This window comes from Pyrgilauda ruficollis, unplaced genomic scaffold (genome assembly GCF_017590135.1).
Source record: "Pyrgilauda ruficollis isolate IOZ18807 unplaced genomic scaffold, ASM1759013v1 scaffold23, whole genome shotgun sequence".
NCBI lineage: Eukaryota > Metazoa > Chordata > Aves > Passeriformes > Passeridae > Pyrgilauda > Pyrgilauda ruficollis.
In genome coordinates, this window is record NW_024522539.1 from 16,696,646 (window position 1) to 16,716,032 (window position 19,387).

General features: G+C 46.8%; 1 protein-coding gene across 4 annotated transcripts in view; it reads right to left on the reverse strand.

The window, feature by feature from the left end:
- Positions 1-1,770: 1,770 nt before the first annotated feature.
- The window catches only part of MYO9A (myosin IXA), a 173,821-nt gene continuing 156,204 nt past the window's right edge, over positions 1,771-19,387 (reverse strand). For 3 of the 4 annotated variants that reach the window (XM_041469325.1, XM_041469324.1, XM_041469322.1), the window contains 16 exons: positions 16,938-17,050; positions 16,383-16,540; positions 15,777-16,003; positions 15,389-15,505; positions 14,719-14,907; positions 13,780-13,827; positions 13,007-13,118; positions 11,993-12,054; positions 9,549-9,741; positions 8,948-9,076; positions 8,507-8,612; positions 7,978-8,109; positions 6,694-6,817; positions 3,606-3,808; positions 3,298-3,440; positions 1,771-2,879 (listed from right to left, as the gene is read on the reverse strand). In XM_041469325.1, the coding sequence (XP_041325259.1) occupies positions 2,395-2,879; positions 3,298-3,440; positions 3,606-3,808; positions 6,694-6,817; positions 7,978-8,109; positions 8,507-8,612; positions 8,948-9,076; positions 9,549-9,741; positions 11,993-12,054; positions 13,007-13,118; positions 13,780-13,827; positions 14,719-14,907; positions 15,389-15,505; positions 15,777-16,003; positions 16,383-16,540; positions 16,938-17,050 (2,541 nt within the window). In that variant the 3' untranslated portion in view covers positions 1,771-2,394. The remainder of the gene's footprint in view (positions 2,880-3,297; positions 3,441-3,605; positions 3,809-6,693; positions 6,818-7,977; positions 8,110-8,506; positions 8,613-8,947; positions 9,077-9,548; positions 9,742-11,992; positions 12,055-13,006; positions 13,119-13,779; positions 13,828-14,718; positions 14,908-15,388; positions 15,506-15,776; positions 16,004-16,382; positions 16,541-16,937; positions 17,051-19,387) is intronic. The other variant, XM_041469323.1, reaches the window with a different exon arrangement.

Consider the following 19,387-nt stretch of genomic DNA (forward strand, 5'->3'; position numbering starts at 1 on the left):
TATATATTTCTTTTATATATTTCTTTACAGAGAAATACACTCTTTATATAAAGAAATATATAAATATGTGAAGAAACATATATAAACATACATGTTAAACATATATTAAATATATGTTTAAATCATATAACATTAAATATGTTTCTACATAGAGAAGAAATACATTAAAATATATATAAAGTAATAAATATTCTTTGTATATAGTACATATCTCCTTTATATATATATTTCCTTATATATAGAAATATGTGAAATATATACATAAGGAAATATATAATTAATTTCCTTTATATACTTCTTTATATATAAATATATAAGCATATATACATAAAGAAATATGTATTCTTTATATATAGAATATCTTATATATTTATACATAAATACGTACTATATATAAGAAATAGAAAATACATAAATGTATTTAGTCTTAATATTCTTTCATGTATTTTTTAATTATACAGAGAGTATTTATTATTTTGTGTGTATATTTTCTTTATATATAGAATATATATTATTATATATGTTCTTTATATATATAAATACCACTTAAATATATTTTCCTTATATAGAGATTAAATACATATAAGGAAAAGAAATATATTCCAAAAGAAATTAGATACATATACACATATATACACACACATATATACACACATAGATGTGTGTGTGCGTATATATATGCATATATATGTATTTATGTGTATATATATGTATATATATATATTTGCCCCAGTCAGATCTGACATCCCTGCTCTCATCCCACGGGGATGAGAAACCTGAGGACGAGGCTGGACCCTTCACTCATGCCAGGATCTCCTCCCCTGGGGCCATTTTAGGGGCAGTTCTGGGGTTTTTAGTTCAAGAGGCTCAGAAGGCTGGTTTGGCACCAAGCACTCGGATGCTCCCAGCAAACCCAGCTCCCAGGGAATTTGGGATGGCTCCCCAGGAGTTTCCACTGTTATGGTCACCATCTGCCTTCCCAGTGCATCCGTGTCTGTCCCCAAAGCCCTATTTTCCCCTCTGGGACAGGGAAAATGCCATTTTCCCCCATGGATGGGGGTGACTGACTTGGTCTTGCTCCGCTCCCAGGATGCAGCGCCGAGGCCGATGCTGTTCCCACTCTCCCTGCAGCACCTGTCACTTCCCCCGTTGGAAAAAAATTAAAGATAACATGAAAAAAAAAGTCAAACATCAAATAAAAAATTACCCCAATAAATAAACCATCCCTGGAAAGGGCAGGGGGAGAGGGGACCGAGGAGCAGCTCAGCCAAATCCAGTCATGCCAGGAAAAGACAAAACACTCAGGAAAACTCACTTTTTTGCTATTTTCCCCATTTTTGGTGGCATGTCAGGAAAGGATGAGCCCCAGTCCAGCCCACCTAGGAGGACAGATCCAGCCTTTGTAAATCTAATTATTGCCCTGGGGCTCCTGATTTTGCCTTTCCAGAGGTTTTCTGGGACCCAGAGCTTCTCCAGGTGCCACTGAGGATGATGAGACTGGGGAGGGATTACAAACTGAGTCAGTAACTAGCACAATTAATTAGTCCTATGATGGGTTATGATGGTATAATTACACCTCCAGGGATTTCCTGCTGAGAGTAAAACTCCATGTTTTTATGGAGTGATGGCCAGTGACACCAGTGGTGACACCAAGGATGGCTCAGTCAATTGCTCCCCTCCTCTCCCGCCCAAAAATAATAATAACAATAATAATAATAATAGTAAAAAAAAAAAAAGAAAAAAAAAAAAAGAAAAAAAAAAGAAAAAAAAAGAAGTTCTGTCTGGGGAAAATATTAAAAAAAATTAAAAAAATATATATTTACACAAAACTCCAGGAACCAGCATATAAACAAATATCGCTTCAAGTAGTCCTCGATTATTATTAATTATTATTATTTTTTAATACTGATGATCTCAAAAAGGGAAAAAAAAAAAAAAAAGGAAAGAGGGTTAGGTCTCGTTAAAAAATAAAAAAACCAAAGGGAAAAGGTGATTTTTGGCAGGTTTTAACACTTTTCCATGCACTTGGCGTTGGCGTGGATGAGGTGGTTAAAGCGCGGAGGGCTCGGCTGCAGTGGAGCCAGCTCGGGATGCTCCCGTGGGATTCTGAGGCTTGCTTTGCTCCTACCAACAGGCGATGGCGATTCGGCACAAGGATTTGGCGGCGGATGCTCCGAGGGGAAGGGCCAGGAGCCGCTCAGTGCCTCCCATCCCCGTCCACCCCCCGGCCACCCAAAGGTCTCAGCTCCCCCAAATCATTAAGGCCACCATTAAAACCGTCCCCTCCCGGCCTTTTTAATTAAGAATTCATCTCCTGGCGTTAACGAGGAAGCCATCAGAGCACTGCCAATGGGGAGGATGCCCCGGCATGGATGTGGCTCCGGGTGGAGCATCTCAGACCATGAACTCGTTGCTCCCCAGGAGGACAAGGGGTTGGGCGGCGGCGCAATCGGCCTCAGGGTTCCTCTTGCGTCCCCCTCCAGGCCCCCCATCCGGGGGCTCTTTGGTTTTTGGGGGGGAAGATTTCACACTCTTCAGTTTCTGTTTGCCTTTCTCTGGGTTGAAGGTCCCCCGCGTGGTGAACTGCGGCCGGTCCTCGGGATGATGGAGAGGCCCCGTCAGGCCCTCGGGGCTCGCCCGGGTTTCGGGGGCCTCGCCGTGTCCCCCCGCTCGGTAGAAAGGAGATTTGGAGTACATCTGGAAGCGCTTCCGGGGCAGGTGGGGCAAGCAGGAGGTGGATGACTGGGAGGAGGAGGAGGAGGAGGAGATGGGGGTGTCGGTTGGCTCCGCCGGGTCCAGCCGCATCCTGGGGTGCCGTCGCAGCCGGCTCGGCCCCTCGGCCTTGGCAGGGCGCAGGGAGGTAAGTGCTACACTTCTCTCTGCAGGGGCAGAAGGACCACAGAGGGTCAGCACCCAGACAGCACCCAGTATCCAACCACCCCGCTCCCTGGGGAGACGTGCCATTGAAGCCAGGACAACATTCCCAGCATCTCGGTGGGGGCAGCATCACTGCAGCTGATGTGGCAGTGCTGGAAGAATGCTCACCTCCCCACCAATCCTGGCTGCTCCCACCCATCCCCCAGGGCCACGTGCTTGAACCCTTAACCTCTGTCATTGCACACGTTTAAACTGTCAACTTTAAATAAACTTGAAAATCCCAAGTAGCCCTTCCCAAAGCAACAGAAAAACATGGTGGAAGGTGTCCCTGCCCATGGCAGGGAGATGGACTACATGAGCTTTGAAGGTCCCTTCCAACCCAAACCACTCCATCATAAACCCAAGAACACCTGGATTTACCCGAGCGATCGGAGATGGCTCCTTCGGAGTCAAAGTTCAAATTTTCAGAGCTGTCAGCTGTGCCAATGGAGGCTTCGGACTCGAGGGTTTCGTCGTCGGAGGCGCGGGGCTCCAGTGTCAGCATCTCGAATGTCAGCTCCTCCCTGCAAAGCCAACCCAGCCCCACTGAACCAACAGGAACAAAAAGGTGGAGAGGAGAAAGGGATGCACATGCACCGAGAGATCATGGAGGAGTGGAGGCCTCCAGTTATCAACCACATGACATCCAGAGGCTGGGGGACGTGGCTTGAACCCTCAGCCAGACTCACTTTTCCTTCTGCAGGCTCTCGATCTGCTCAGTCAGCACCTTCTCCTCCTGCTGCATGGCCACCTGCTGCTGCTCTGTCACTTCCATCTCCATGGCCTCCTCGCTGCTCAGGGTCTCCTCAGGGACGTCTGTCACTGAGGGCAAGCGGCCGGTGACAGGGGACGCGGGGCTGGGGAAGGCGCCGCGCCGCACGCGTCCTTTGCCCTGGAGAGAGACAACGGTGTCACCGCCGCCAGCCGAGGTGATGTGGCAAACACTCAGGTGCCAACCACACTGCTCTCCCAAGGAGTGAAGAAGAAGGCCCCAGGCATTGGTCCTCAGTGTGCCGCTGCTGGATGCACCCCGGGCCCTCAGGCTGGGAGAAGTACCAGAAGGACTCAACACATTGGAGGGGCTGGGGATGGAGGTGGTGAGGCAGTGGTGAGGATGATGCTGATGGACCAAGTGCAACTTGGTCCAGGTCCAAGCAAGCCCAGCTAGCAGCAGGCTGGGTTCCCACAAAGCCCACAGCCTGCACGATGGGAAGCTTGATGGCGGCTTTGGGTGGGAGCATCACCAAGGCTTTGATTTCAGGGCTCCTGATAAAACCCGTTTCATCCTTGGATCAAGTCTCACATCCTTCCCTCATGCACCCTTGGTATTTCCTGAGCATCACAAGGGTCTCACTGACCCCTTCAGCAAACAGGAACTCCCACCTAGTTATGTTGTCCATGCCATGTCTCATCTACAGGAGATCCAGAAACCAGGACCACCTCCAGTGGTCCATTGTAAGACAATCAATGTGGATGTCACTGTTGAACTCTGATCTAATGCAGCTCTGAAGAACTATCTCATTTTTTTAACAGTGAAACTGAAAATGAAAAAGGACACAAATGGTGGTGGTGGAGGTGGAAAGATATATATGCAACTGTTTTCATCTTCTGAGGACCAGATTTACAGATCTGCTCCACAGAGCAGAGGAAAATAGAGGATTCTTGGAGATGAGGGACATGGCAGACATTAAACAGCTTTTTTCTTAACTGTTACCATGACCAGACTTCTCATCTTCTACATTCCAGATCCTGACATGACCAGGACTAGGAGACATCCATCACCTGCTGCCCTCCCCTGACAACCATCACCCAGGAAGATCCTGCATCTCCTTGGGGTTGAAGAGCTTGCTGCAGGTCAATTTTGCTCCCCCTATTTAACCCCTACAACTGTAACATCCCTGGGTCTTCCTGACAACTCATATGCTCAGAGCATATTTTCAGGATAAGGGATCCTCCCTTTTTACTTTTAAAAGCCAGATTTTCTCAATTTTAGCCCTTTCATCCTTTAAAGCCACACCTCAGAGAGCTTTCTTTGTCTGCAAAGCCTCTCCTGTGCCCCGGTGTTCTTCTGATGACACTTTTCACGTGGGCTCCTGAGCTGAAGCGCAGCTCCCTGAATCCTATTAGCCAAAAGCCCCAAGATCCCAAAGATCCCACTGCCTCGTGGATTAAGCCCCTGAGAAATGCTGTGCTCAGGGAAGCAGAGCTCAAATTTTGCTCTTCTCCATCTCCTGACACTTATGGATGTGGAAGAATGGGGGGAACCTGAGTGAACTTTCATCATGGACTGAGCCTGTTAGGAAAGGAAACAGCCCTATGAGCATTCCCAAAATCCTGCAGGTGCTTTTCTTGCCTGTCACAATCGCACAGAACTCAAACTCAAGCTGGGATGGAGCTGGGGAATACAGGACTTGCTGGACTCCTCCTCATTCAAACCTGGGTGTCCTGACCTTGTGGTCAGGGTGGTGGTGCTCCTCCTCAAAAGTGGAGGAGACCTTTGGATGCCTCGTGGTCTCCAAGGCATCCAAGCTGAGGGTTTTATTCACCATCTTCAGAAACAGCAGCGCTGTGAAAGCAACTTGATGCTGAAACACATCCTGAGCGAGGAGAAATCGAGGTGGGAAGGGAAGGGATGAGTCAAGCAAAGTAAAAAAGAGGGAAGCACAGGATGGAAAAAGAAAATAAAATAGAAAATTAAAGTAAGTAGGAAGGGAAAAGGGGTGGGAAGCGTATTTCTGAGGAGCTGCGTGCAGGGATGGCCGAGCGCCAGCCCCAAACTCCTGTGCCCGCGGGACCTGCTGGAGGAACGGCGGCTCCGAGGAGCGGCGGGACCGGACAGGTCACGGACAATGGCCAGTGGGACAGAGCTGGAATGAGCGACGGTGACACACAACGAGGGACGCGGCAGCTGCCGTTGATACATACCGGGATTGAACTGCGGGTTATGCTCATAAATCTAACTGCAATTAGTACGGGCTTCTGGATTAGAGAGGAGATGAAAAGGAAAGCAGAAGGTTAGAGTGCACATGCCGCCGCCCCTCCGAAAACCCGCTTTGCTCAGTTTGAGGTTTTTTTGGTTAACTGAGATGAGTGGGGCAGCTCTGCAGCACCAGCTACTCAATCTTGGGCAGCCCCTGCTTGGGTTTCATCCCCAAAAAGCAGAAGCAATGTGTCCCTGAGCATCACAGGGGGCAGGTCCAAGCAGAGGGGGCCGCTTGGCTCCTCAGCCCAAGCCTGTGCTGATGGTGCTGCACCAGGTCCGTCCCTCTCCCACAGCCCAACAAGCCAAGCACAGGTGCATTTGCAGCCTGCAGGCCCCTGCAAGCATGGAAGCTCAATGAGATGGGTTTGAGGCTCCCAAAAAGGCAGTGCGGGAGCAGGGAGAGCCTCTGGGGAACTAATTTTGGGTTCAGATAATGTGACTCAGCACAAAAAACAATGGTCCAAGTCACCCGTGGGGTGATGTTCAGCTGGTCACTGAAAGGCTTGACTCAGCTCAGGACCAAACAAGCTCAAATGAAGGTGGAAATGCTGATCAGGAACATCTGAGAAGGAGCGACAATGTTTCCATGGACTGTTCCCACCTCATCCTGCTTTGGTATGACTCCCTGCAAAGGTGAGGAGCCACCACGTGGCTGAGGGTCCCTGTCCTGGTGGAGACGGTGTGGGAGTTTGCGAGAGGTTTGGGAGGCTGGGATAAGCAGGAGAAGACAAGGTAGGGTGGCTTCAGGGGCAAGGAGAGGACAGGAGAGGACAGAGAGGGCTTTGGCATCTCACCATAGATCTGCGGATCAAGGAGAGGCGGCTCTTGGCTTTGTTCTCTGCAAACTCCAGGCTGTTGATGTCTTTGAGCCGAGCCTTGTACTTGTTCATCTGCTCGATGACAATTAGTTCCACACAACTAAGGGAGAAAAAACCCAAAAGAAGACAAAATGGGAGGAGGAAGCCGTTTGATCTGAGCTGCTCTGCCTTGTCCTTCAACAGGATTTCCTGGTAGCTTCTCCCTTAGTTGCAGCACATCCTCTCATTTATTACAAGGAAAGGATTATTTGGAAGATCTGCTCTGATGAAAGAGCATGGAGGAGAAAGTTCCATCTGGAAGCCAGAGGGTGGTGAGAATTCTCCTAAAAAGAGTGATCACGGGTTAGGGATGGAATGAGGAACAGCCTACAGATATTAAAGATGGCCAAGGATCCCACCAGAGAAATCTACTCCCCTTGGAAGAGGGAGTGGTGGAACACAAACCTGGAGAAGGCAGGCTGATTCCAACTCACTTGCACACAGTAACTCTGCAGCAGCTTGTGCAACTGAGCTGACTGTTTAATGTTGTCAGGAGGGTGTTTGGGGAAAAACATAGTCCTTTCCTTGTAATAAAATGAGAGAATGTGCTGGAGCTGAAGTGTGAGGGAGAAGCTACAATGAAATCCTGTTAAAAGACAGGTGTTCCTGCCAGCTGGGTCTCCAAACATGTTCTGGTCTTCAACAATTTTAATATTTACTGGAGGTAAAACCACCCCTTTCAGAAACCTAGACCTTCACTGCAGGGTTTTCATTATTGTAATTGACTCCAGTATCTATTTTAACACCTATTTTAGTATAAGCCAAACTGAACCTGGGCAAGTACTTCACTTTTTCTCTGTAAAACCTTTTCAGTTATGGCAAACACCATAAATAAATCTAAGTATATTAATATTACTATTGCTGCAGACCAAACAACTCATCTCCTTCAGTAAAAAAAGCCAAAATCAAGAATCAATATCTGCTTGCCAAAAATGAACTGCATTAACTATAAAACCATGTCACCACAAGCTCCACCTTTTCCTGCCAGGCAGAAACAAAGCTTATCCACTCTTGGGCATCCTCCATCACTTAAAAATCCTCATTAAACAACTTCTTGGGGATTGATAGGATTTGAAATATCTTCATGCGGATGCATAAATTACTATGTGCTTATCCCTTTGTGCCAAAGTTCTCAATTTTTGAGCCATTTGACCATCCTAGGGGTTACCAAGATGTGAATGGTGATGTGGTGGTGCTAGCTCACCCAGCCCAGGCTCTTACGTGGTGGTTTTGCTGATGTCCTGAACACTCTGCAGTGGGTCAGTTGTGTCGGGGCAGCGGAGGATGCAGGGAGCAAACACAATGGCCAGGGCATTGGCTGACATGCGGTTGGTCTCTTCTTGGAGGGCAATCCTGAAAAAACAGGGATTAAGAGAGAAGTCAGAGGTGGAGGCACTTCCACTGCACCTTTTGCACATGGTCATGGCTGAAGAGAGGAGATGATTTCTATGGTGCAATCTTGCTTTGAGGGAGAAAGACAATCCTCAAGACATTTCAGATATTCCCAAGGCAACAACCAGCCCTTTCCACCCAAAAACATGTCCCTGCAGTGGTGAGAGGCACCTCAGGGCTGTAGGAACCACAAGTGACCAGAGCACAGCAGAGGTCACTCATCAACACAACATCCCTTGGAGAAACAGCTCCATGACTACCTCCTGGGAGACAGGGTGGATGCAAAAGCCTTGGATGTTCTTGGGGAAGGATGCCTGACCATCCTGCCTCTGCCTAAAGCTGTTCAGGCCCAGCGTACCTGACCAGGTGGAAGATGAGGCGCTCCAGGGTGCTGAGGTGGGTGCGCGAGAGCTGGTCGATGACTGAGTACACCCCACGCACTGTCTCCTTCCTCTCCTGGAGGCCTGTGGAGAAACCACCAGAATTTAGGGGCAGCTTCTACTTCTTCCTCCTATTTAAAATGGTACTTCTTAACACTTAATTTTACTACTTAAGAGATAGAACTTTGGGGCTGAAATTAGCTGAACCACGATGCAAAAGCCACCAAACTGAGACCAAATTGCCAGAGGTTTTGCATAAAATACCCTTTATAACCAAAAAATCAGACTTTGCAACCAGGTAAACACAATTTGGCAAAACCAGCTGGTTTGGCCCTGAAGAGTGAATGAAAAGTTTGGCACTCAAAGTGGCCACCATTTCCCTCTACCAAGGGAATGGGATAGCGAGGGAAGCTCCTCACCCATCACTCGCAGGAACTCCTCGTAGAGCTCAAAGGTCATGAGGGGGTTGGGCAGATCTCGGAGCCACTGCTTGAACACGCTGGCAATGACGTGGATGTTATAGTCGTCCAAATTCACGTTATCGATGTCTGGGTTTGGCACCAGATGAAGCAAGAAGGAAAAGAACAAGAGACAATGATCAATATGAAGCCCAAGGATGGACAAGGTGACCTTTAAAGGTCCCTTCCAACCCAAACTGTTCTATCATAAAGCATTCTAAAATACAAAATGTTTACGTGCCTTTAATGGCAACAAAGCCAGCATATGATTTCAGCTCCACATGGTAAAATTAGAGAGAAATACATTTTCCAGGGCAAATAACTTCAGGTGGGACCAGGATTTCTTTCCTCACTGATTGCTAGGGTGTAAATAAGGTAGCACTTTCCCTCAATTAGAATGACTTTTTTTCATGGATTGCTCCCAAAAAACCCATGAGTTGTGGCTGCTAACGTCTTGCACAGCCCAGAGTCAGGAATGCTAAAACATTCCACCTTCCTCCCATCCAACTTTGCTGCTGCAGATTTTCCTCCCCAAGCAGGATCTTTTCCTCTCTCCTCTGACCTGTATCGAGGCCTTGCCGCAGCTCCTTGATCTTGTTGGTGGATCCTGATTTCCTGTAGATGCCCTCGGTGTAGAGCCCGTGCATTTCGATGTAGTTGATGAGCTTCTCCACCAGCAGCGGCACCGCCCGCTCCTCGCTGGTCAGCCGGGACAGCTCCACGCCGAACTGCCGCGGTGAGAGCTCCGGGTCGTGCTGCACAGGAGAAGGGAAAAAGGGAAAAAGGGATTGAAATCCCCAAAGTCTGCCTGCTCCTCGCTGGTCAGCCGGGACAGCTCCACGCCGAACTGCCGCGGTGAGAGCTCCGGGTCGTGCTGCACAGGAGAAGGGAAAAAGGGAAAAAGGGATTGAAATCCTTCTGCAATGCAATGCTGGTGCAGCTTTGGATCCCATAATTCAGAGTCCTTCAGCAGATACAGGAGATGTGTGAGTCTAATGAAGGAGGACAGGACAGGACACAGGTCTTGCAATGCTAATCTGGTCTCTGGACATGCACCTGAAGGCAAAAAGTTGGGATTTTCTTTCTTTAACCAACCCCACTGTAGTTATATTCCCAGCCTGGCAGAGCCAAGGCAGCTGGGCATGGTTGTCCTCCACCTCCTGCCCCTCTGGCACCATCTCCAGGGATGATTTCACCTCCCAAACATGCACAAAGCAGAAGAGGCAAATATGAACCTTGGGTGTTTAAATCAACTTGAAGAATTGAAAGTTACAAAATACCAGTGCTTCCAAGTGCTTCCAGGCATTGCTTTTCTGGAAAAACAAGAAAAACAAGGCCCTGGATGCATCAGCTCAGTGCTGGGGGTGTCCTGGTGTCACCCAGGGCAGAGTTAAATTCTTCCCCAGCAGCTGTTGCTTTGGATTGGGGATTGAGAGTGATGTTGATAACACACTGAGGGTTTGGGATTCTCCTAAGTTGTGTTTACCCTAAATCATGGACTTTTTTCAGGTTTGGAGGAAGAAACCTGGAGGAAACACAGGTGGGACAGGTGACCCAAAGTGGCCAAAGGGATATTCCACACTACAGAACAAACAAGATGCCAACAAAAGAACATGGAAAGACCCATCTACAACTGTCAGGAAGGGCCCTTTTGCCAGCTGCAAATGCTCACTGGACAGCTGATATCTGGCAAATTCAAATGTGAAGAAAGTCCTCCTGCACAGGAGATTCTGGAGGGGAAAAGTCAAAAGATCCAATAAAATATTGACACAAATTCTGAGCCCTAGACAAAGAAAGGTGAGATACAACTCTGCCTTCAGCAAGGCAGTGGCTCCCCTCACAATCACTCCAGCATTTTTCTTTCTCCCACTCAATGCCATCCTTTCATTGATCCTGCAAACCTTAGAAGCAGATGTGTGGAAGGTCCCAATGTTGTTTTTTTCTCATGACTGATGGTTTGTAGCTCACTGAGAACAACCCTAAAACACAAATTCACCAAGCACAGAGGAACTGGAGCCTTCCTAGAGAACTTCTAACTGCCCAGTGCAAAGCTACCCATGAAGACACAGTGAACTTGCTTCCTTGGATGCAGCACAAAAACTTCCTCGTGCAGTGAAATCACAACAAAAGAAGGCAGCTCCAAGAATGTCTGAAAAAATTAATCAGAGATCTGAATGAACTTCCCAGATTTTAGAGCACAAACTCTTATGAGGCATTCCCAGCCCTTGCAGAAATAGTGCCAGAAAGGAAAGGCTGCAGCAGAAGTTCTATATATATTCAAAATACAAATATATTCATATACACACACATCTTCAATGTATATATTCAGATTATTCCTTGGGAAAAATGGACTTATGCAGCTTTCTGGGAGCTGTGTATTAGGGAGGTTGTTCTCCCCTGAGAAGCCTCCCAGGGAGCTGATAAACTTTCCACTCATTATTATTGTGACTCTATTTCCTTCTTTTGGGCACAAAATAAGCTATTTAAAACATCCCCACCAAATCTTGATGATTCATTGTTAGCTGGGATGACCTGCTGTTCTCATTCCCTGTTCCCCATACCCTTAAATCCAGTAAACAATATTTAATTCCCCTCTAAAGAGGGCAGTGAACATCCTCCATCTGCCCTTCCTCGCTCAGCTGTGGCAAGCAAGAACTGTAGAGAAAAAGCCTGTATTTCCAAGAATAACCCCACATTTCCAAATCCTTAAAAGCTACAAAGCTAGGGAAATTCCTATTATTCTGTGTGGTTACAAGGCAGGGAACGACACTGCAACATCTGCTGCATGACTGGGCAGATCTACAGTGACTCATCACCGCGTAATTCCCAAAATATCTACAAAACTCCAGTTGGAGAGACCTCTGGGGATCTCTGGTCTAAGCTCCTGCTGAAAGGAGGGTTATTTCCAGAATTTTATCAAGATTTGCACCTCCAATAATTTTTATACAAACCTGGGATCATTGTCACAAGGTATTTAATTAAAGCAAAGTAATGAGAGACATTTACCTTTTTGGAGCACTTGGTCGTGGTTTTAAGACAGCACTTCTTGTGACAAGCATATTTACATACTGCAACAGAGAAAAGGAGTGTTTAATTATCCCAAAAGTCACATTGCGGGAGAAACAGGAATTCATATGAATTGAGCAGCACTTCTCAGAACCACCAAGTCAAAAGCATGTTGCTTTTGCAGTTTCTAGGGGCCAAGTCTGTATTAGATCCACTCAAACAAAAATAATGAAGCCTTTAAAATTAAAGGTGCCATATTCACATTCATGGAACATTAAAGCCTCCCCTCATTCTCCTGACAGATCAACTCAGACTATAACCCATGAGAGCTATCAGACACAGATATCCTCAGAGACTGGAAATGGCACCTCCTTTGTATTCTTCCTGCACTGGGCCTGAAATGCTCTAGGGCTGATGCTGCCAACCTAATCACAGAAATGGAGGAGGGATGATGGAAAAGGTTGATCCAACTCTTGGGTTTTTCCAAAAAGAGATGGATCAGGCTTTTCCATCATCCCTCCTCCATTGTCCTGATCTCCCTAAAAATTCACATGCCTGGAGGTCAAACAGGCGAAGCCAATGAGTTTGCCAAGGTCAGGATCCCCACAAGCATCCTAGGGATACATTTCCATACCTGACTTTACTGTCCTTCCTACCATGACAGTAAAATGTGTCTGGGCACATAACCTGATGGGATAAGATGTGTAACACGAAGTTAATTAACTGTGTCAGGAAGGACTGCTGGGATGGGCTTACTAGTTGACTTCAGAAACCTTAAGACCTGTCCCTAAAGCTCTTCAGGTGTTACAAAAATCAAAATTATTTGTAATTTGTAATATATATATAGAGAGAGAGAGAGAGAGAGAGAAAGAGAGAGAGAGATAATTTGTAATATATTGTAATTTGATTATTTGAGCATGGGGTTGCAGGAAACAGCAGTAAACACATTTCAAAATCCCTAAACTCATCACTCTGATAGAAGCACAAGAAAAGAATCAAAGAAAGGGTGCTTACATTTACAAACAGAAGCCCTGTCCATGATCCAGATCAAGGAGGAACAATATTCACAGTATGTGGGGATGCTGTATTGGGTTGCCTTGAAAATGTGACCATTGTGCTCTTCCACCTGGAGGATAAAGGTTGGGTGGTGAGAAAAGGGAGCTAGTGCTCAGCCTGCTGCAAAAGGAAGAGATGAACACAGACAGCTCTTCAACTTTAGCTCTTGCTTTTATTTGGTATTTTTGTTTCTTTTTCAGCTCAGCAACCCCACAGACAACCTCAAACCAACATCCATCTCGTAGGGGAACCGAACCATCACGGAAGCAGGCTGGAAACTCTTTGACTGAGCTTGGCAGGTCAACTTCTTCATGTTAAGGTTTTCTATGCATCTGTGGCCCCTTTTTTTGGCTCTGCACCTGCACCTTTCCTAGTACAATCATATCCCTTAGGAAAACAGGAGATGTAATGTCCTCCATGTCTGATCCCAGAGATGTAAAACACGTACTGTAAACTTATGCAGAAAGCTGGAGCAAGACTTTGTTTTCCTCTCAGCCCTTTTCTAACAACCCTCAACATTACATTTATGTCTTGGCTGATGAGGGATGTGTTTTCAGAGCCAACCCAAGTGACCCTTAATCAAGCAAAGCAAATCCATCTCAAACGTCTTTCTAACATGTCCTATCAGGGCTGATCTCAGATCAGATCTCAGCCCAGGATGTGTCACAAGCTGGTCTCTTGACATTCTGGCCCCAAGGACATTGATTTTTTAATGTGCAGGCTTAACTCACCACATCTGCTTCCTTTTTCCTTCTCTTTTTTCGTTCTGTTTTTGGCATCTGGTGAGGAAAAGAGATTTAACTCAGGTTTTGGGCAATTTTGCCAGGCAAGGAGTACAGAGGGCTCATATCTGACATTGTCCAGTGCCTTCCAGCCCCATCTTCCAGTGCACCTGCAGTCCCAGAAGAGTCACTCTAGAAAACTCTTCTATGGATCACTAGAGTTTTGGAATTTCCCTGGACAGTTCTCCCTATCTTCACCTTGGAGCTGGGAGTAGCTGCTGCTACAGCTCTGACCCCACCAGCAGTGACCCAAGGAAAACATGATGCTCTGAAGAAAACCTGCCTGGAGAGAAGGCTGGAGAGGACTTGGAGCAGAAGACCCAGGAGATGGAATATTTGTACAATAGACACCACTTGTACAATAGACACCATCTCCCAAGCCCAGCCTCAGATCCTGTGGCTGGCCTTGCAGAAAATACGGAGAGGGAAGTGAGATCAGGTCTGCGACACAGTGCAGGCTCTTTCTGCTCTAAGAACGGTACCCAGACCTGAGCCACTGCTCATGTCCCCTTCTCCTGCAACCCAACCCACGGTGATGTGTATGGTCACTTGGGAAGTGGTCAGGAGACCCCAGAAGGTGTGTCTCTTTCAGCACCCCTCAAAGTTTGAACAAACCCCCCAGAACTAAAGAAGCACAGGAGCTGCCTTTCCAACCAGCCACAGTTGGTTGCAACTTTGCCCTGGAAATAACATCTCATCCTTGGCAGCCCAGTGTGATCTGGGGTTGGCTGAGCCCAGTGACACGCAACCAGTGAGTCACATCTTGTCTTGTCCAGCTCAGCTTAAAGCAGAGAAGACAACAGAGGGTCCCAGGTGTCTACAGAGGCACAACCCCATGGAAATACAGTTCCCAAACCTTCAAGGGAGTTTAAGAAAAGTGATGAGTACCTTCCCTGCGGTGTAGTCCAGGGGTTTGTACTCTATCATATATTCATCCAGGAAGACTTTGAAGGTATTGACCCAGACTTTAACTGGAGACTCACTCCAGTCCCTCTGCTCAAGCCTCATGGTCTTCTCCAGAATCTGCTCAAATAAGGCATAGAGGTCCTTGTAGCGGATGCTCTTCCCATCATCCATCTTTTAAGGGAACAGAAGCAAAAAGAAAAGTAATTTTTATACAGCCCAGGTTTTTCTAGAGACTTTTTCTTCTCCAAACAATTACTCCAGCCTCACCAGCTTCCAGCTGCTTAGGGAAACTTCAAATATAATACAGAGAAGGAATAAAGGATCAGGCATCTCCACCACCAGCAAAGGTAACACAAAGGTTTCCAGGCACTTTGGGTGACAAATTGGAGTTTATTGACTTTCTGTCATCCCCCCTTTGGCTGGGAGCAAAGCTGTAATGAAGATCAGAAATCTACATCCAATGTATCCTGAGAGATAGCTCATGAGTTAGTCCAAATTTAGATGATGGGACTGAATACAAAGGAAGCACATCCATCCTTTGGGATGAGCAAAGCAGAAATGAAGGGCTTGGCAACACCTGTACCACCAGGAGGATCCAGAATATCCCCTTTCTCCTGGAGGTGGAAGTCCTACCCATCATCTAGTCACTTACTGCCAATGCCGAGGAGTAAAAACTGAAGATGTTTTGTCGGAATTCTTTCAGTGCTTTCTTGAAAACAACATCCACCAGCGTGTCCTTCTTGCTATCCTCGTTGTCCAGTTCATTCATCTGGGAAAACAAGGGGGTTTTTACACCCATGACTCTTTTGCTGCAGCAGAGCTAGCGTGAGATGAAGCAGCACTAGGAAGCAGCTGCTCCACCATGATCACCAGGTGGTTTCTCCTGCACGAAAACCAGAAACTTCTCTAGACCTGCCCTGGCACCTTTAGATGAATTATTAGCATTACTACAGCTACCCATGGGATCATTTTTACTGTATTGCCTCTGTCTGCTCCTGGATCTCTGTGCCCATTTATGGAGCAGTGAGGGCAGGAGATACCTTTTTCAGGAGAAACTCATCCATGCTCTTCAGGTCACTGGCACTGGTTATGATCTGCAGGGAGTCGTTCTGCCACTGCACAGGCTCCAGAGCCACGTTGCTGATTTTGACGCTGCGCTTGCGCTTCACTTTGGGAGAGGGCTCCTTGTTCTCCTTGAATTCCCGGCGGTAGATGCCCGACAGCTCAGGACTCCGTGGGGGCGTCAGATGATGAGGACCCAACTCTGCTGGTGATCAATGAAAAGAGGGGAAGAGATTGAGGAGCAGATGAAAAATAATTGTGACACTAAAACAGGGCATTGGAAGAAACCTGTGGAAGAGAAAAGCACAGTGTAGAACTCATGGGAAGATTAAACATCATTTCTGCTTCGGTTATTTCCTCCCTCTAGGGAGGAAACATCTGTCCATTCCAGATGGTGACTGGAAGGATTAGCAACATGGAATTCCTTGAGATCCATTATGGATCCCACCCTCTAACCTACTTGCCATTGCTCTGGCTTGACACCACCCATGAATTAAGAGACACGAACCAGCATGGATATATCCCAATTTCCCAACCCAGCTTCTCTCTCCTTACAACTGGTCCTGTGTCTCCCCACCACGTACCTTCACCAATCTGCAGTCCAGAAATGGTCTCCCTGCCAGGGGCCTCCTGCTCCGCGTACAGCTCCAGCAGCTCAGACTGGGTAGCAAGCTTCTCCCGGGGGGTCTTCTTCTCCCCCTGCTTTCCCTTCACCCAAAACCTCATCTTGGCTCGCTGAGGCCTGGAAATAAGTCATGGAAAGAGGAACTGCCTTAACTAGGAAACGGCTTTCTATCCAAAACTATCTCAGTCTTCTGGACATCCCTGAGGAGATAAATCCATGCAACTTCTACCAGGGAAACATGGCTACTCATCCTCAGCAAAGGCGAGAAACTTCATTTGCATGCATGGGATTGGGTGGTTTGGGACAGGACGTGTGGCCCATGTCACCAACGCTTAATTGTGGTGTGAGCCACACACACACTGATTGGGCCTGCCCATGGTCATGTAGAAAAGTTGGGATGGGTAACTCATGCTGCAAGTGGACCTCCAAAGGAGCCTGGGTGACTCAACAAGGCGTTGAAGAGCAAGAGGGACACAGGAAGGACTTGTCTGCCATTTCCAGCCATGATTCTTACCTCCCATCTGGAGTCAGATTCTTCTGTGTGGCTGCCAGCTTCCCAATCTCCCCCTGGGACATGGTTTTGTGCAGTTTGGCCTGGCCTTCCCCGGAGGTGAATCGCTGCACAGTCTGTAACGATTCCAAGCACGAAGCATTTTAAAATAAGACAGCTCTTGGGATATCAGATGATATTTTTTTCCCTATCAAAAATCAGCTATTTTATCTCCTACTTCTTTATTTATATTTGCCTACAGGTGAAAACCTACAGTCCTGGTGAGCTCTGAGAGAAATATTTTAATGACTCCTAATAAAGAGAGGCATTTCCCTTGCTCCAACTCTCCAACCAGGCACAACCTTCTTTCTCCTTGAGCAATCGGTGATGAAAACCAGTTTGCACCAAGCCACAGGTCCTTATTGCTCAGCCTGCACAGTTCTTCCACCCTCTTCATCCAGACATTCCTGCTCTCCACTAGAGTGTCCCGTTAGCCACAATGACGTGATTCCCCCAGGGAACCTTCAAACATCTGGATCTGTCCCAGCAGAAGTTCCTCCTCCAACTCTTGCTGAGCACTTTACACAAAAAAACCCCAAAGTCTTTGTGCCAAGGACACACCAAAAGGAACGTTTTAATGAAGAAATTTCGCAGCTTTAATAGAAAATATCTCCACCTTTGCCACCATTTAAAATGCCCTCTGATACTTTTTAAAGGTGGGATGAATTTGCAGTAACTCAACGTAACAGGATCCCAGGAAGTAGCCCAGAAATAGACTTGCCATATTTAAAATATATCTGAATTTTTGTTCTATTTTCCAATTGCAGCTATGATTTGGGAACTGGACTCCTGGAGGAGAAACTTTCAGGATAAGAAAAGTGGAGAATCAGATTGTGTGAAAGGATTTGGGAGATGACGGTCAAATATCTCCTGTAGCTTTCTTATCACTTCAATGTCTCAACTGAATGCTCTATGTTTTAAAGCAAGTATTTTACTTCTGTTAAAAATATTTATAAAAAATTCTATAAAAAGTAGGCTGCAGGGGATCACATTTGCCATATTGACTCTTTTTCCATGTTTTATTCCCTCCCCTCACAGACTAACATCTCTTCCAGCCAGGAGATGGCAGCATGCAAGGCAAAATTACCACTGGGAAAGTCAGGAACTGCCTAAACCATAAAACAGATTTTGTTCCTGTCATTCTTACATTTAGGTGATGATCACACAGAAATTGTGGATGGATACTGGGATAAAAGCAATTCAAAACCTATAAAAGTGATCTCTATCCAGCCCAAACCTACTACTTGTTTTAAAAATGATCTGTTAAATATTTGCCCCCACAGTATGGTTTTGTTCTTGAGTAATTTCAACCTTCTGAGTTTCCAGCTTTAGTAAAAAAAGACTAAAGCGCATGGCACAAGATCCTTCTGTTTGAGGTTATCTGCCATGAAACTCTGAAGGGAAAGGATGGGAAACCTTCTCAGATGTCAAGATGAGCATCTGCACCAGAAAACCCCCCCTAAGGAACACCACAAAGCATCATGAGGGCAATGGCAATAACTGGGGGTCTGAAGTTGTCTCCTGGTTAAGAAGGGACCAAGTAGTTTTCCTCTGACAGAGTAACCTGTGTTTCGCCCACCCATAAGGTAACTATGGCCAAGGGATTTATCCCAGCAGGCAGCAGTGCTGGGTGCTGCATGGAAAAACTTCCTGAAGCTCCCTCTGAATGGCTTAGGACAAGAGATCTTCTTTCATTGCTGGCTCTTCAGCAGTACTTGGGATCAGCTGGTGGCAGGTTCTTGGACTCATGTTTGTCAATTCATGGCTTTAGTGTGGAGGGTGGAGCAAAATGACTGGTTCATTATCCAGGTCCCACTCTCTAAGGATGTTTCCAGAGAGTATTTCTGGTGTGATTCCTCTAGCCAAGGCTTTCCATTTATGCAGCTGCTACAGGAAAGCTCTCCAGGTTTAGGTGCCAAACAAAAGTGGTGTTAACATGCGCTGGCAGAACAGCCAGGAGCTGTTCCTCCCACTTGTGTCTCACTGCAAGGTAGCTTAATCCTTGGCTATTCACCAGCCAAAAATCTTGAATCTTGGTCTTGTCAGGAAGTCCTTAATCCTTAAAGAATCTCGGAGTCAACTGTACCTTCAGCAGCCACCTCATGTACTGCTGCCCCATGGGTTTCAGCTCCAGCTGCAGATGCTCTAGATGTCTGATTCTCTGGGATACCATGAACATGGGTCAGGAGCATTGGATTCCAGTGGGCCTCTACTCACCAGCTGGGGTACACAATCAGTGACTTGATGGCCAAGAAAAAAATGGGCAAAACAGGCAGAGCAGCTGGTGGCCCATCATATGCTCGGCTCCATGGGGCTGCACACAATCTCTTGTTCACCCAGCCAGCAGCCTCGACTGCTGAGCAGGACATGGGAAGAGGCTGTTTGGGAAGTCATAGCTGGAGGCAGGAGCTGTC